Source organism: Cyanistes caeruleus, chromosome 5 (assembly GCF_971803275.1).
Source record: "Cyanistes caeruleus chromosome 5, bCyaCae1.hap1.1, whole genome shotgun sequence".
NCBI lineage: Eukaryota > Metazoa > Chordata > Aves > Passeriformes > Paridae > Cyanistes > Cyanistes caeruleus.
The window spans coordinates 22815140-22833724 of NC_141705.1; the positions used below are offsets into that span (position 1 = coordinate 22815140).

The window sequence follows — 18585 nt, forward strand, 5'->3', positions numbered from 1 at the left end:
TAATTGATTTTTATTGACAAGTGGGAAAAAGATAGGACAAGAAAAGGCCAGTTGGCTGAAAGTCTGCCTTTGTTTTCTTTTATCCTAGCTCAGTGTCACCTTGATGCATTGTCACTGTATATTTTAATCCCTTTTCTTTCTTTGAAAGAACTTTTCTTTTCTAAAGCAGTTGAATTAAGGGAAAAGTGGGGATACCTCTTCTAAGGTTTTCACTGTGAAATTATTAAAAAATTGCTCTCAGTATAATTTGTGCTTTTTCAAATTACCTGTATTAAACTACTTCTGGACTTCACATCCTCTGTCAGCATATGCAAGTCACTCTCTGGAAAGCACTTACTACTGTGAAGCATTTATACCTCCTCATGGATCTGAACACATTAGCAAAAATAGTAAATGGATTACGTTTTAGTTAATTTCCATTGGAGGACTCTTGAGTCTAGAAATTACAGGGAGAAATTTGCTGATATCAAAACTCTGATAGAAGGCATTGGGACCCTTGTGTTATTATTTGGCATTTCTTCAGAAGTTGTTGCTAAAATGTGTACAGTCCAGTGTTCTAAATAATAGTGCAGCTACCTAGTCCAGTTGCACTGCTAGGGAAAGAAAAAAAGAAAACAACCCCCAAACTGTGATATGACTAAGTATTAAGTTCTGTTTCCCATTGGAGAAGAACTGTCTTTTTCAAGCTCTGTTCTGTGTAGTTCCAAGTCAGAACTGCCAGATGTGAGTATGTTAAGTTGGTTGTTTCGCTTTTTTAAATTTTGAATTGGACCTGCAGAGATACTTGGGTTATTCAAACCACTTTTCCTTCTAGTGAGAACCCCTATTTTGTTCATAGAAATCTGATCTTGTCATCTCATTCTAGCATCAAAAGCAGTTGCAGAAATTCTCCCTTGATATGTTCAAGAGTAATTCTCCCATGAATGTACTCTCTAATTTACTCCACTTCTATACATCTCTGGGAGGCAGCATTTTCATTTAAATGCAGATTTCATTAAATCTGAGGTTAAAATGCCTAAAAGTGATGCCCGGGCCCTACTTTAGCAGAAAGTTCTAATTTTTCTTAGCTAGTCAGCCACAGAATAAATCTCGTATTTCAATTACAGAATTTCATTTCTCTTTGAAAGAACAGAACTGTGTTTCTTTTAACAAAACTTCAATCATACAAGGTGTTAAAATAAAATTAATCTTTTTCCCATGCACTTATAACTCTACTTTGTTGCCTCAGCAGCTAGAAAAAAAGGATTTTTTTTTTTTTGTAAGTCTGACCAAATGGTCAATGATCATAAAATTCACAAGGAAAATGTATTATGAAATTAATTAGTCAAAATTTTATTACTTTGCAGTTAATTAACTAAGAGACAGCTCCTTATATTTCATTACTTTGTATATGTAATCCTGTAAATCCTCCCCTAAGCACTGGTGCTCACCTTTTCAATTAATTTTGCTCTGTTTTGTGGTTCCTGACCTCTGTCATTTTAACACACCAGTGTAATAATTCAGCACAGCATAAACCACCAGAAGTTTTAAATTAATAGAATGTATGCATATGGACTATTTAATGTATTTGCAGTAGGCTGGGTTCTCGGGCTTGCTGTTTGTATTTATAAGTGTATTTATATTGAATTCCCTGTGGGCAAGGCAACAGTGAACTGCTACAGCACAAAAATTCATCCAAGCCACAAGGCCATTCCTGGATGTCTCTTACTCCTCCTGAATAGTTATGGTAGGTTTCATATTCCTGCCTGATACAATTTTCTCTTTTACCCTCGTCTCTGAACATATACTGAGGCATCGAAATTCTTGCACATTTTGCAGAGCGGCATTATTATTTGTTGTGAGTGTTTTGCTCTCAATAATCCAAAGAAATGTCCATTGTGCACAAACATGTTTACCTACACATGTAACATACATATGTAAAATAGTCAGAATTGTTAAAAAAGGCTAAATACATATTCACAAAAGAGATTATTCTGTATCATCTCCACACTGACTGTGACAAGTTTTGTTAGCAGTATTAGGAATTGAATGTATATGTGCAGACCAAGAGCAAAAGCTTTTTAAAGCCCTTTGAAAAGGACTGGTAAGTCATTATTTCCCAATTAAAAAAGTATCTAACATACTGTAAATTAAAATAAATTCAATTTTATTTTTATTTAAGTAACGTATATTTATATTCCATTTCTGATTTATGTGGATTTGGGAGCATTTATGTCTGTGTTGGCTATTGAAAGTCATTGAGCTTTGAAAGGGTAATTAGTTTAGATCAGTAGCAAATGTAGGCTCAGTATCAGTACTTCATTATTCATAGAGAGAAACTAGAGCATGGAGCACTTTGTCAATTTTTAAGTGTTTTTCTCACTACAGTGTTTCTTCAAAGGGCAAAGTAATGAATCATAAGTTAACAAACATCAGGTTGACCAAGTTTTTTTTCTTTTCTCTGTTTCTCTCCTTTCTCTTGCATGTCATACTCAGATTGGTTCTCTCCTCTGTTTCGGACTACTTTGCAGCAATGTTCACTAATGATGTAAGGGAAGCAAGACAGGAAGAAATCAAGATGGAGGGTGTGGAGCCAAAGGCACTGTGGGCTCTGGTTCAATATGCATATACAGGTAATTGAAGTGAAAATGGAAATTTCATCTAATGAATTGTTCTCATGTGAACATTACTAGATTTCAAATGCTCTTTACAAATTATTCACATTACTTAAATTCTTATAAATAAATAAATAATATAATATCCTGAGTTGGTAGCAACCTTCAAGGATTCTCAAAGTCTGACTCCTGACCCTGCTCAGAACACCCCGACAACCACACCATGTCTCCCAAAATGTTTTACAAGCACTTCTTGAACTCTGTCAGGCTTGGTGTAGTGACCACTTCCCTGTGGAGCCTGTTCCAGTGCCCAGCCACCCTTGGGGGAAGAACCTTTTCCTAATGTCCAACCTAATTCCCTGACACAGCTTCAGGCCATTCCGTCGGGTCCCGTCACCAGTCAGCAGAGAGAAGAGATCAGGGCCTGCCCCTCCCCTTCCCTGGTGAGAAAGCTGTAGACAGCAATTAGGTTTCATTGCTGTTACCTGAGACAACTTGATAGGATAAAGTTTCTCTGATAATACTATATTCAGTTAATTAACAAATTATGTGAATCTATTAAATGTATCATGACTGACAAAAAAAGGAATCTCATTAGGATTTCCTTTCCTTACATCATTATAGATACTAATTTTGAAAACTATTTGTTATCTAATGCTGAGGGTGATGTTTACTAAGCCTTATATTCTGTCATATAATCTGTAAATAATTCTGTTGCCTTGGGGTTTTAGGGAATTTGTAAGATTATAAGAGCAAATTAATGTGATTTTTCTTTTTGATGTTACTAGGTCGCCTTGAATTAAAAGAAGATAACATTGAGTGCCTGTTGTCTACAGCTTGCCTTCTTCAGCTCTCTCAGGTTGTAGAAGCATGCTGTAAATTCCTAATGAAGCAGCTTCATCCATCCAATTGCCTTGGAATCCGATCTTTTGCTGATGCGCAGGGTTGCACTGACTTGCACAAGGTGGCTCACAATTACACTATGGTATGTTGTTACATTTAGTACAATCTGTTTTATTTAGTAAGGAATATAAAGAGTTTTCCTAAATATAGTACTGATGTTTTTCTCCCAGAAAGCATTCATCGTTTTCAAACATAGAATGCTCATATGTTCCCACGATGAAAAATGCCAAAATAACTTCAAAGCTGCTGGTTTAGAGTTGGAAGGAAATATGCAAGCATTAATGGGTCTCTGTAATAGAAATGGAATTGATGCATTTAATAAAATATTTCAAAACCTTGTTCTTCTTTCTGACCGTCAAAAACTACAGACTTCACAGTGGGCAAGTTGCCATCACCTATTCCAAAATTACACGTTACTAAATGGAAGTGTATGAACTGGAGTATACTTGAGGTATGAATGTGGGCATTCAGCAATATAGATTCTGCCTTATTCTTAATAAATTAGCAATGGGATGTCAGGCATCAAAGAATTTTAGGCTAGATAATAAATTTGTAATTTATTACAAATTGTAATTATTTGTAATAAATACAAATTTGTCAATTATATTTTTGTGTTAACTTATGGAAATTCAGACCTACCAACTTAACTTCATCTGCTTAACAGTCATCCTTTTATTTTAATACAAAATGTTCTTTTTTTTTCCTTCTCACGAGTGTATTTTAATAAAGTTATCAGAAGAAGGCAGGAGAACTATCTCTGAAGCAACTCAGTTCATCTGCTCTTTGCAGTTTTGTGAGGCATTTTGCTCACTTGTTGATGAAATTTTGCCTAAGTAAGCTCTTGGGATCTGAATGAGGGCACATAGGTAACTGCATAGGAGATGTGGGAATGAAGATAGTACTTAATTTGCTTGTGTGTCATGGCATTACCTTGTCATTAAGAGATTGGCTTAGATCCAAGAGTTGTAATTTATGTCTTGTAATTAGTATTAGAAATCCGTGGCTCTTCCTCTTGTTGCCTTAGGTTTTGCTGGTTTAAAACCATTAAAAAAAAAAATCAGTTCTTCCTGGCTTAAGTTGATTTAGTTTAGTAGGAATAGCAGTTTAAAATATTTTTTTTTCCTTCATATTCAAGACAGGGTTCTTCTGCAGTGAATGGATCTCTCACATATTTAGTATCGTGGCCACACAAATTTACTGAGGCAGATTTTAACTTACATGTTTCTATTCTTGGTCTTCATTATTGCACAAACAAAAATAAGGAGACTGCAGTTAAGTAGAATGTGCAATAAAACAGTAAAGTAAATGTGGCTTATGCCTTTGAGGAGTATTACATTTTATGCTGAGTGAGACCAGTGATAGAAAAAGGTATGTGAAAAGAGAAACTCCCTCCTCTGACCTACTTGTTCTTTTTCAGAATAAGCATGTATTTTGGTCTAGGCTATTGTCATGTCCTTTATAAGTGAATTCCCAAGATCAGAATAGTAAGAATTATTAGACTAATGCATGCTTGAAGGGGAATGTTGGCATTCCAGTCTTAGTATTCTGACTGGCAATTCATGACTTAGGGCAAATAGGGGCTGTGAACTTTCTAAAAGCCATTCTTTTGCAGCACCTATCTTTCTTTTGTTCAGACCAGAGGAAAATAGTTCTGTACCTTTTGGCCATTGTTAACTTCAGTAAACAAAAAACTAAAGCAAAATTGTTGCTTTTAAGGCTGTGATGTGAATGAAATTCAAATTAGGTGGATTTTAAAAAGCCATTTTCAAAACTAATTAGTTGTGCTAGATGGATTTCTCCCAAGGCCTCTTTTAATGTTGTTTAGTTCCAAGAGAGACATTAAATTGTATTTTAGTAATAATGAGTAATAGAGAAGCGGCTTCTTTATTTTGAAATGAATGTTGCTATGGAAACTGCATAGAAATGTATAGCCCAATTGAATCTTCAATTAAAATAAACCCCCAAGTAATTTCATTTGTTTTAAAGGCGTTTGAAAAAAGAAAATACTTACAACACTAGTAAGTACTAGGTACTTGATGCTCTTCCATTAAGAAGTTTTAGAGTGTAAGGGTTAAGTACACCTGTAGTAGCTGGCAAAATTCTCTTTGTTAAAACAGGGAATTATTTTTATGCTGCATTGGGCTGCATAGAACAGTAGGGGATTATACTGAGTACAGGTTATAGTTCTGGTTCTTTTAAAATAATTGTAGTAGCAGGCAGTGAATAGTATAAAATACTTAACTGTTAATTTACACATTATTTTCTATGAGTTTTTGTTTGACAGAAAAGAAATCCCGTGATTGCCATTTAATATTTTTACAAGTAAAACAACTTCTCCATTTTAAAGGTTTTTATGACACATATAATAAGTTTGTAATCATCTTACCTGCTTCATTAAAATACCTTTTTACATGAAGATTTGAAATTCAGGCGAAATGAGCATTTGTTTAAACTGGAGGATGAATCAGTGAGTTGTCCCATTAGGTCTACTTCTGTTCTTCTGTCTGAGTAAAGTACATTAGTCATTAGAAAGCATCAGTGATTAGAAAAAAAAGATAAGAAGGATTTGAATGCTGCATTTCTTCATATTACAGATGTAATTATGCTGAAAGGACTGAAGTGTTGCATTACTTTATTGCTTACTGTGTTGACAGTTGATAAGTTGTTTTGACAGAGGGGAGAACAGTTTATCAAAATTGGTCAGTTATTGGCATTACAAATTTCGGCTTAAAAAATCCTCACTATAAATGAAGTGAAACATAAAATGAACCAAAGTGATTAGTAGTGGATTTAATGCTGCCTAAAGAGCAACTCTGATTTTTACACATCACAGTTCTAAAATAGAGTTGATACAATCATGAAATGTATCTGAGTAAAGGTATCTTTTGAACAAAGGTTATCCTGTTTTGCTGTGGTTTATATATAGTATTTGGGGCATACAGTTATAAATTTAGGAATTTTATTAGACTGGCCAGTATTGTATCTGTTTGTTTTAATGAAATTGTAAAGGCATTTTTGCACAAAATGCCTTCTGTGCATTTTTATTGCTATCTTCAAAGTCATGACAAACACCCCTTTTTGACATCTTGTTTGTTTGAAACAGTTGATAGTGTACCTTGAATGAAAAACAGTAGTTCCTTTTCCATAAAAAAGTAAACCCAAAAAAAAGGGGAGTTAATACTTTGAGATGAGGAAAAGCTAGCCTGTGTTACTTCCAGAACTTGAAATATCTGTGGTGACTAGTGAGGTGTTCTTAGGTAAGTGTCAGTAGCTTCTTTAGTAGCCAGATTTTAACTTTCTGATTTACAACTAAAAAAGAAAGAACAGACATTTGAAACTTTGTGTGATAGTGCCTGAACTGGTCTATGTGTAATCATTGTTACTCAGCTATGCCTGCTTAAAGCAGAGTGAAAAGTCATTTTGATTTTCATCAGAAGTGTTCAGAAAATACATTAGCAGTGAGTGATAGTATTACAAGATTCAGATAAAGTTAGTTTTGGAATTTGTATGACTTCTGAGCAAGCCAATGGATGTATAAAAAGAAAAAAGAATAGATTGTGTCCAAGCATAGAAAGTAGGTAGTTTTGCAGAAGAAAATGTGTGGCACACTTAGGCGTTGGAGAACAAAAAAATCATGGAGTTATGATTTAAAAGAATGAAAGAGGGATAATTTGTCTTTTTTTTGTCTTTTTTTTTTTTTTTTTTTTTTTTTTGCAACAGCTAGGACAGTTTTTTCTTTTGTTAGTGGGGAGCATGAAGAGAGGAGAAATTTAAATGCTTTTTGTCCATAAAGGGCCAGAACCAAGGATTGTGATAGTGCCTAAAACAAGGATTTTACATTCTTGCACCTGAAATTGCAATCCAAAATATCCTGCTCAGTAATTGACTGACTTGCAAAATACTCATTCACTTACTTTTTACCTGTGAAATCCCAAGATATCTTTGTCTTTCAAGTTCCCTCCATCCTGCCTAGCACAATAGATCAGTACTGCCTTGTCAAGACTGAATAGGTTTCTGCATGCTGCTCAGTCTGTTTTGGAATCCAGAAATAGTGCAGCGAGGAGTCAAGCTACAATAGCTGTATTCTAAGCAAACCCTGCACACTGTGCAAGTATTAGGTTGGCTGATTGTTTAACACATCAGTCAAATCTGAGTAAAAGTAAAGTAGGTGGTATCTGACAGCTGTTTGATTATTAATAGTTTCCCAGGAAGTCAGCTCAGTTTATAGTGAATTCATACTTAGTTGACCAGTGGACTAAAGCAGTCAGCAGACAAAAATTAAATTTCCTGTTTGTTTTCATTTTCAGATCCTGTGAGTCAAACAACTCTTGCTTTTTGGTTGCCCAAGTTCAGAGCTTAAGCAGAACCCCGTTATTAGAGCTTCCTGTTGGGCAGCCTCAGTCCGCCTCAACTTGCAGGTGTCTGATGCTCTCCAAAGTTTTGTTCCTTCTGACACAGTGTGCAGGGAGACTAACCATCTCACTGCATCCCACTGTAGGGATTAAGTATCATTTAGAAATACACATCATGACATCTTATTTTGTATGTGCTCCTAATATTTTTTTGCTCTGTACCAAGTCCAAGGTAGATCTGTGGTTAAGACTATTAGTATTACTCACTCTGCAGTTGCTGAAGAATGAATTTGAGGTTATTATGTGAATGAGCAGTACCCAGCATTGAGCATGAGGACTGCATGTCCCTGTCTTGGTTAACACATAAGCCTCAGGCTACTCATTTGATAAAGTTTCCAAGCTCTTGAGGAGCTAATTTTGGGGTTGGGAAATTCTGTTTACTTTCAGGACCAGAAAGCAAGGGATTGAAACTGCAGACCTTTTGTTCTCTGAAATATCCTGTTCTTCCACAGAGAGTTCCCATAAGAAGAAGGAAAGAAAAGGCTAATGAGGAGGTTAAGAATGCTAGGAGATACACTGGCTCCTTCTTTTTGTCTTCAGAATCTCTGTCTGTAAAGGAAGAGGAAGTTTCAGATTCTGATTATAAAAAAACCCAGACATAGGACAAAGAGTGCCTGTATTCCCAGTGGAATGCTTTGATACTCTGCTCAAAAGGAGTCTCTGCTTTAAAAATAGAATGGGAGCAAGAGGAAATTGAACTTGTTCCCATCAAAAAGCAATGGTCTGCAAGCAACAAGAAGGAAAATCAGGCTTTTTGCACGTAACAGCTGTTGAAGTGATGAAATCCAGTTGGAAAAAAGCTTTCCAAAGAGGATCCCTGATTGACTTATGCAAGATCAGCTTGTTGTTGGCTCCAGAGATGAAAGAACATTTTGTGCAAGTGCTTTCCCCTTCCTCTTCCTGTGATCTGGATAGACAATTTGGAAAGCTTAAGGTAGTAAGTGTTGGTGTTTCTCTTTGTCAGAGCTCGCTGCCTGTTCATTCAGCAAAACCAAATGCTCAGCTCCAGCTTGCATACTCTCTAGGAAAAAGAACCAACAAAAAGCAGCCAGTGGAAAACATGAACTCAGTGGAATATGAATTCCTGTGAACTGCATGTTTAAACTGTGGAAATAATTTTCATCACTTCTCAGATTCAATTTTACTGGCAGGCATTTAATATCAGAGTGAAATAAATAGCAATGTATGTGTAGTGCTTCTGAATATCAGTACAGTGCTTTCACTGTTTTAAATTCATATATTCATTCATTTTAACTTTTATTTTGTAATACAGATAGTTAAATGAATTAAAGAGGAAAAGAAAACTCTATCTCCTTTATAATCTACTATAGCTTTCACTTGGAAGTACTTTTTGTGTAGACAATTGGATTTGGATCTTTGTTGTAGGGAAGCTTTTTGGACATTAAATATTTGCAGATATTAAATGTAGTTTTCTTTCCAAAATCTATTCACAAGTAGATTATGTACATTGATAACATTTTCAGTTATTTTCCTGATTTCCAGAATTACCAATGGAGTGGAGTAGCTTTGATCTTTCCCCTTAGATATCTTGTGAGCATCTTATATACATCTGGCTTTCATGTAAGATGGACAGTTTACACCTAATTAGTTTTTACCTCTTAGCTCAGCTTTCTTTTTTTATTAGTCAGTATCTTTGGAGTACTGAGGTGTAGCTTTGAAAGCATTAGACTAAGCAATAAAAAAAAGTATTAACTATTTTGCTTTGTTATTATGATGCTCATTGCATATATAATGCCAAACGACTGTCGTTTTCGTTGCCATTTGAAATACTACATTAAGACCTGCTTTGCAGTGCACCTCCTGCTTCCTCTTGTGAGTTTCTCCCCTTTTTTAATCTAAAAATACTTTTTTTCCCAATAAGTGCTTCTAATCTACATGCTTTTTTATTAGCATGCAATTCTTTCTTTTTAAAACATTAAGCAAGACAGTAAGTAAGGGTAATTTTCATATTAGGCCCAGTTAGACTTCCATCTTTGTGGATCTAACACATTTTGTCCTCCAGGTGTTTTAGAGGTACATGGGATGGCAGACCAAAAACGGCATGCCACTAACTATCTAGAAATCCACAGTGCATTTAATCAAATCATTGTAACATTGTTATCATCATGAAGTTACTCTCAGTTTTGAGTGTGAATTTAGCTGGCATTTGAGCTACAGAAATACAAGAGTATGTTGTGATTTTACTTTTCTGCTTTTGCGTTGCTTTGCTTTGCTGCCTTGTAAAGGTATATGGGGAGAGAGGATAGACACAACATCACTCTTTCCTGTTACATTCAGGTTTTTCACTGTAAGTTCATGGTGTTGATTGTGTTTCTACATACTTCTGCTATTTCAGCCCAAACAGATCAGAATCCTTACAGAATATGCTGCAAGTCCTCGTATTATAAAGTAATTTGATATCAGCATAGGATGTGTTACATATTATGAATTTCTTATTTTGAAGTAAAGATTTGTTGCTGAAAATGACATAATGAAAGTTAGAAGGTTGAATTCTATCAAAATAAATATTGTTAGCATAGCAAGGCATGTGTAATATTGCGGATTCTTTGTATGTTTTGCTCCCCAGTCAAATCAGATCAATTGTGTAAAACCTACAAAATGGCAAAATAAACTTAAAATAATCCATTTTAAATCAACATTAAATCGTTAGTGTTGTTTATTTCCTCTGAAAACTTACTACCACATTTTCATCTACCAGTAATGAAAACAGTTACATGTGCCCAGTTGTTGTACAGTGCTGTGCTCTTTGCTTGACAACAGGAACAAACTGCCTCTTTTTAACCATACTTCAGAAAGTATTTCTTCACTTTGTGGTGCCAAGATAGTAACACCCACAACCTATGGCTCATTTCTGTCTGTACACTTCCCTCACTTGTTTCAGCATGTCTGTGAGACTGAATGGTTGAGTTGGGGAAATGATCAGAGGTAAAAATAATTCAGTACTTCAATTTTTTTTTGGATCTTCCTCCTGAGTCAGTACTCCAGTGGGACAACTGAGAGATGGCATGGAGGGAGGGAAAAGAGGGGAGAATACAGCAGGTGTTCCATAAAATGTCTTCAAAGTATGATGTTGCCTCTGTTAAAATACTTTTCTTTTTCAGGAAAACTTCATGGAAGTAATTAGAAATCAGGAATTTCTGTTATTGCCAGCCACTGAAATTGCTAAGCTTTTAGCAAGTGATGACATGAATATTCCTAATGAAGAAACTATACTGAATGCACTACTTACGTGGGTTCGACATGATTTGGAACAGAGAAGGAAAGATCTCAGTAAACTCCTGGCTTACATTAGACTGCCTCTGCTTGCTCCACAAGTAAATTGTTCAGTTCCTCTCTAGTTTTTACCATGGTTACAGTGGGCATAATGTCTACAGCATAAATATATTGATAGTGATAAATTATAAAATTTATAGTGGTCTGGATTTTTAGAGCCACATGTATGAGCTTAGCATGTTGTATAGGCATGATAGTTTGTGTCTCTGTGAACTGCAGCATATTCTGATACTTAGCTTCTAGAAAAAGATTTTTTTTTTCTTGCCTGTGAAAATGCTTATCAAAGATATCTTAGTCACTAGATGCTGTGTCCTTTTTAAATTCCTTCTGTATTGAACTTGCACAGTTTATTTGGCTCATTATGTTTCCTTCATGTAGAAATAGCTAGGAAATGCAATTTGAATTAATTGTTTGGAGTGATTTTTCTATTAACTCCTGATAGGTCATCCTTACATACTACTTGTTCTTCCCAGTCAATATTTTTTCTCCTTCTTGGACATTAACAGAAAATGTGGAGGAAACTTTGGGCTCAGTTTGTTTAAATAGTTGTGAATTACAATTTTCCTGTCCCATAGGAATGACTACTCCTGTTAGTGTCATACCGACTCCCTCAAAGGCAGGGAGGCCCTGCAGAGAGACCTCGACAGATTAGAGGAATGGGCAATCACCAAATGTACAAAGTTTAGCAAGGAAAAGTGCCAAACTCTGCAAATGGCATGGGGCAGCCCTTGATGTACAGACAGACTGGTGAATGAGATGCTGGAAAGCAGCGCTATGGAAAGGGACCTGGGGTTCTGGTCCATGACAAGCTGAACACGAGTCAGCAGTGCCCTGGCAACCAGGAGGGCCAAGCATGTCCTGGGGGGCATCAGGTCCAGCATGGCCAGCTGGGCAAGGGAATGGCGTGAAGTTGTATCAGTGCAAATTTAGATTGGATATTATGGAAAGATACTTCATCCAGAGAGTGGCTGGACACTGGAACAGGCCCCCCAGGAAAGTGGTCACAGCACCCAGCCTGACAGAGTTCAAGAAGTGTTTGGACAATGCTCTCAGGCACATGATGTGACCCTTGGGGATGTTGTGTGGGTGCTGGGAGTTGATGATTGTTGTAGGTCCCTTCCAACTCTGCTTATTTTGTGTTTCTGTGATTCACTACCTGATAGCAACTTTGTAAACTAGGTTTGAATATTTTTATTTTTTTTTTCCCTTTCTTCTCTTTCCTTGCTGGACCTTCTTTAGTAATATTTAATATTTACTATAGAGTCAATGTATTTTGCTTTATGATTTTCAGTTTGTTTAGTGAAAATTCTCTCTTAAATGACAGAAACAGGATATTTATGGAACCTGAATGATAATTAAAATTCATTAACACAAGAAAAATGGAGTTAAATTAATTCATAGTGATAAATCACATGCATTACATTTTATGTATTACTTCTAATCTGATGTCCTCTTGCTGGATAGTAAGATTCTTTACCAACCATTGTAGTATTTTTTTCCATACTGATTATTATATATTCAAAAGGATGATTTTCTCAGTTTATGGCCTTGACTTTGACATTCCATTTTTCTAGAAACATGATTCAGTGTAAGGCAATTAACAAAGAGGAAATAATGCTTTTGTTGAACATTTAATTATTTGATAACCAAGTAACCCCTGCTGTATTCCTTTTACTTAATTGGCTATAATTGAAACATCTTTAGAAACTGAAAGTACAGAATTTATCCCAGAAATATGTACTGAAAACAAATTATGTCCACTCAGTAACTGATCAGAAAAATAGCAAGATAAATTACAAAAGCAAAATTTTATTTTAATTATTATTTTATCTTTAATTTTTCATCTCATCTCCAAATATATGCTTGTATTTCTAAAAAAAATATTTCTATTACCTTTTCATTTATTACTTTCTTTAACAAACTAAAGTGTTAGAACTTTGATTTTAATATGGAAACATTCAGTAGATGAGTAAACTTGCTTGAAATGCCCAAAGCAATCTTTATGCTTTCAGAATCATGATCATGTGACATTAGGTAATCTGACAGCAAATAGAACATAATTAAAAGCTTTTTAGTTTTATGGTTGATGAGTTAAAGGTATTTGAAAGAAATTAAATTAGAAAATTGTACAACTTGCTGAAACCAAAACCACTGCAAGCAGAGATGCAGATACACTTAAAAAAATCTTCAGGAAATAACTGTGAAACTGTAGCACTGGAAGCAAAAGAAGTTGTAAGTAATTGTTAGTTTTATTGGTTGGGTTTATGCATCTCTTTGTAGACAGCATTCTGATGTCTCACTGGTTAATGCAAGCAGTGTCCTAAATATTTGTAGATTTCTTTTTCCTAAAGATGAATATTTGTCAGCCTCTTAAGATATAAGGTGGCAAATATTATGATAAATAATGAAAAAGATAATTTAGCAATTTCTGAATTTCAAGATGGCTCAGATCCCTTTTAGTCAGAAATTCTTAGTACTGAGTATCTGCACTACCTTTCTCCTTATCAGATTTGCAGTTACTATGATTTCATGCTAATATGTCATTTGTAAATGCTGTTAGAAATGCTTTTAGTACAAGGACCTATATAAATAATAAAACTTGGAAAAAATATGCTTTTAGTAAGCCCATTCTAAGTTATTTGAGTGAGGAATAATTATAGTAGTTTTAGTTTCAAGAGCCTGCAGACTAGATTGCATTTCTTTTTAAATGAAATAAAGTAGCTTTCAGAGACTGTGATTCTGTGCTGTGAGAAATTCTTTATAGGTTGAGTGGGTTAGAAACTGTAGAAAATGTAGGTTGCATCTTGTTGTTGCAGAACTCATATTCACACATAGTGTTGCTTTAAATATTATATGGTACTTGTCCATCAGAAAAATATATTTAAAGTCTGAATTGGTTATGTTCTGTACAAGCCTTAGTTCTTATGCATGCAGCTCTGACATTGTCTGATTTAGGACAATAGGAATTAATTGATTTCTTTTTAAAATATTTTTAAACTTTGTGCAATTCTATGGCATTACCCACTGGCAGTTAAAAGACAGCTTTTAGTTCATTATTTTATAATCACAAAATGTCCATGTGAAGTGATACAAGTGGTGCTTTGGGTCAAAATAAGAAACAATGGAAGGTTTGAAAGTAAAAACTGAGATTAAGTTCCCTCTACTAATTTACATGAGAACACTTCATTTGCTATTTTAAATAGTGGGAGCTCTAGCCACTTAGAGAAATGCTGCAAAAGTTTCAGTTTTCTGAAAATCACTGATGATGAAGGGCTTTGAAAGGGTTTTTTATTCTCTCTGTGATGGTTAATTATGTTTTTTGTCATATTTTGTGTTATTTTGCCTGATAGTGAGGAGCTCAAATTTAGCCATCTGTACCTACCTGTATCTCTTCTGGAACCATGGTTATCCTATTTGCCACTTTGCCACCCTAAGGCAGCTTTAAGCCAGGGATATTCACACCATATTGTGCACATCTATTTCACAGCAAGTCCCTTTAGTACTTCTGCTGATTGATGTCACAGCAGTTTTGTACCTATTAGTGGTTGACTGTCAAAAGCTCAGTAATGACATCTCATATTGGTTTGTGGACTTCCATGTCTAACATTCACAAAGTGTTTGGATTTTGGCTTTTCAGAGGCATCTACCTTTTTTTCTCTCTCTTTTGCTGACAAATGCCCAAATCCCAGTGGGGCACTTAATTTCCTTTTTCTCTGTTATTCGTGCCATGTTGTGCAGCTCAGAAAAATGCCAGCCTCCAGACTTCTAATAATTAGAATGTGACTCTCAACCTTATAATTTTTTTTTTCCTATAGTTTGATAAATATTGAGTACAAACCACTCCAGAATCTTTGAACTTAAAAACTTCTGTTAGTAGTCTTTAGTTGAATTTTATTTAGTTTATATATGTTTTAAAAGTTGCCAAATTTGCTTGCAAGCTTATAAAAAAATATAAAATTTATATAAAGTGTATAGAAAATGAAAATTTTGACAAAGGCTTTTATTAAGTGATACATTGTGATCTTAGTCACTGTCAGGGTAAGGACCAGAATACATATTAAAATATTCAGTGTGTGCTGAAAGGGCTTTTACAGACCTCTGCATCACATGGATTTGGGAATAAAAACATGAGATTGGACTGACTTACATGCCCAGAGCCTGTTTCCGTTTTCTTGAACATTCCTGCACAGCACTGAACTCAAAGAGATTGTTTCCTTCCTTTGGATTATTAAGCTTAAATCATCCATTAAGATCAGCTGGCCTTCCTCTTTAAATATTAATTAATTAATTTGATGGCTTTACTCAAAATATGAATGTTCCGTTTATTAGAAATTTGATTTTTTACCCTAGCCTTTTTTATAAGACCATTTTGAAAATACAGAGATTTTAAATCAGGCAGTGGAAGTGTTTGTATAAAATATTATCTTGGTAATCATGGTTTTATTCTTCATGTGGTTTCTAGCAATACAGCTTGCTTGATTTTCTTTCTTTTTCACAGTTTCTGGCAGATATGGAGAACAACGCACTCTTTAGGGATGACATTGAATGTCAAAAACTCATTATGGAAGCAATGAAGTACCATCTGTTGCCAGAGAGACGACCTATGTTGCAAAGCCCTCGCACCAAACCTAGAAAATCTACAGTGGGCGTTTTGTTTGCAGTTGGAGGAATGGATGCAACAAAAGGTATTGGCTTATGTAATGTTTAGCTGATGAACTGTTTTAGTTCTTTTTAAACTAAATGTTTGATAGACTTTTTTACAACCTGTTAAATCTAAAATTCAAGGATTTGGCAGTACATAACATGAAACATCTAAAGTATATACTGTTTATTAGTTTAAAAAAGCCTATATATCTTTGAGAATACTGTAAATATTCTGGAATCTAGACTTCTGATTTCAAATTACCATAATAACAGCTGATTTCTGAGTAGTGAAGTGTTTTAATTGAATACAAACTAATCTTTATTTACTTGAGGGGGCAGTAATTTGGAAAATGAAGAAAAGGACTAAGAGGCCACAAAGGTGACCTGCACATGCTTAAAAAAAAAAGCCAAATCAACAAAAATATTTTGACTAATTGTTAAATAGTTCTGTCACAATTACTTGGATTATTTTCTTCATAGAAGATTCCATACTTTTTAATGGTAATTAGAAAGGATCTGGTAAGTTAGGAAAGTTATGGCAGAGAAAGTGTGTTCTTTGATTTGTTTTAAAGCTGTTTCTCAGTAGTTCATGTCATATACCGTCAGCTTTTTTGTCTAATATTACAAAACAGTTGATTTCAACATATGATTGCATTCCACATGGTTAGTTTATATTCATAGTATTTCTGTTTCTAAAGGCTTGATTCTGCAAAGCTGTTACAAAACCTGTTTTTTGTCTTGGAAAGCACCAAGAAAGTTGTCCTTTGTAATGGTGCAGGTAATTGCTGAGGAAGTCAAAAAAGACTACTTGTCTACACAGACTTAAGAATATGCTGCAGGGTATCATGCTTAAGAGATCAGCATATTGCTAAAATGAAAACTATCCTAATACTTCAGAACTTTTTTTTACTGAATATAACTTGCATATATTGTCATTCAGGAGCTACAAGCATTGAAAAATATGAACTTCGTACCAATACATGGACTCCAGTTGCAAACATGAATGGACGAAGATTACAGTTTGGAGTTGCAGTCTTAGATGATAAATTGTTTGTTGTTGGTGGCAGAGATGGACTGAAAACATTGAACACTGTGGAGTGCTACAACCCTAGATCAAAAACTTGGAGTGTAATGCCACCAATGTCCACTCATCGTCACGGTCTTGGTATGTACAGTTCTGTAAAGGCTAACTGCATATTTTTTAAAAGTTACCTGTTTTAGGATTGGTCAAAAAACATTCAGAAATAAAGTTTACGGGGTGGAAATTTCATTTTATTGCCAACTGCTTATTCATTGTTATTCAATGTCCTTTCTCCTTCAGATTATATTGAAGATTTGGTACCATCAGCTACCAAAAGGTTTATCTGGGGTTTTGTTTTCAGTTTTGTGGTGCACGCTGGACTGTCACTAAGAAGTTCTGATCTTGACTCCTCTTATGCAGAAGCAATTGTTTTTCATATCTCTATTTTAGGAGTAGCTGTATTGGAAGGTCCCATGTATGCTGTAGGAGGACATGATGGCTGGAGCTACCTGAATACAGTGGAAAGATGGGATCCACAGGCTCGTCAGTGGAACTTTGTAGCTAGTATGTCAACTCCCAGGAGCACCGTTGGTGTAGCAATATTAAATGGAAAGTATGTGAAGAAATTTCTGTTTTCAAACTTAAAATCTCATTCTTTTAATGTAATTAAAGGACCATCCTAAATGACTATTAATAATTTCTCTTGATAGATAACAAATAGTAATATTAAGAGCCAAGTTTCTTCATTCACAGAAAAGATAACCAAGCTGGGTCAAGCAAGCCTCTCCACAGCATTATAGCTGTATGTCAAGTGTTCTAGCACCCTCATCCTCCTAATGACCAGCAGCTGGACTTGCTCCAGTATGGCAAGATCTTTCTTATTCCAAGAACCTGCTGCATTAGAGTATGAAATTTGGCAGAAAATAATCCCCTTTGCATTCCAGCTGGTCCTCAGAGATCATAGGGGCTGGGTGCAGCTGGGCCTAATTCCTGTTTATAACCAGCCCAGCACTGTAAGTCTGGTTGCATTCAATACTTTCACAATCACAGATCCACCAACAGTGTGGTTTTTGAAGCTACGGAAATGCAGCTTTGGAGCTGCTGCTGATGATGAATGCACTTAATGCATCAGCACTACATAAACTAAGGCTAGCCAATGATTAACCAAGCTAAATTAGCAATTCAAGCTAAATTAACAAGTTCAGTCTATTGCTTCACCCTTAATTAAGCTTAGTTTCATCAGGGTATGCACCTACACAGTTGAAGATGCAATTCTTACTAAAGAAGAGCCCCTGCTTTGGGAGTGGAGAGAAGCAAGCCATGTTTTGCTAGGGTGACTACAGGAATACCACAGCAGACAAAAGACAAAAGCCTACTGATTTACTGAGTAGTATTGTGGTTGTGGCAGAATATTTACACTCTGCTGTCCACAAATTTTCACTTCCCGCTTATGTGCTATCTGATGCATCTCCCTTGAGCTGCTGTCAGGTAAAAAAAGTTTCTCACACTTTTTTTTTTTGGAAGCCTAGTCACTGGTAAATTAGTGCTGCTGAAAGGCACCTACAAAGGGTTCTGTAAGATCTGGAATAAGTCCAAGAATGAGTGGAAATGCTCACTGCCTACAGGAAGGAGGGAGGAACTTAAATGACCATCAAGCAGAGTGCCTTGGCTGCCTTGGAACTGCAGTCTCAGATACCTGTGTTAGGTCCTAAACTTG

General features: G+C 35.4%; 1 protein-coding gene across 6 annotated transcripts in view; it reads left to right on the forward strand.

Annotated features, from left to right (window-relative positions):
• The window catches only part of KLHL5 (kelch like family member 5), a 49436-nt gene that overhangs the window by 23960 nt on the left and 6891 nt on the right, over nt 1-18585 (forward strand). For all 6 annotated transcript variants that reach the window (XM_086888526.1, XM_086888527.1, XM_086888525.1 and 3 more), the window contains 6 exons: nt 2476-2612; nt 3383-3579; nt 11032-11244; nt 15702-15888; nt 16788-17012; nt 17319-17481. In XM_086888526.1, coding sequence (XP_086744652.1) covers nt 2476-2612; nt 3383-3579; nt 11032-11244; nt 15702-15888; nt 16788-17012; nt 17319-17481 — 1122 coding nt within the window. The remainder of the gene's footprint in view (nt 1-2475; nt 2613-3382; nt 3580-11031; nt 11245-15701; nt 15889-16787; nt 17013-17318; nt 17482-18585) is intronic.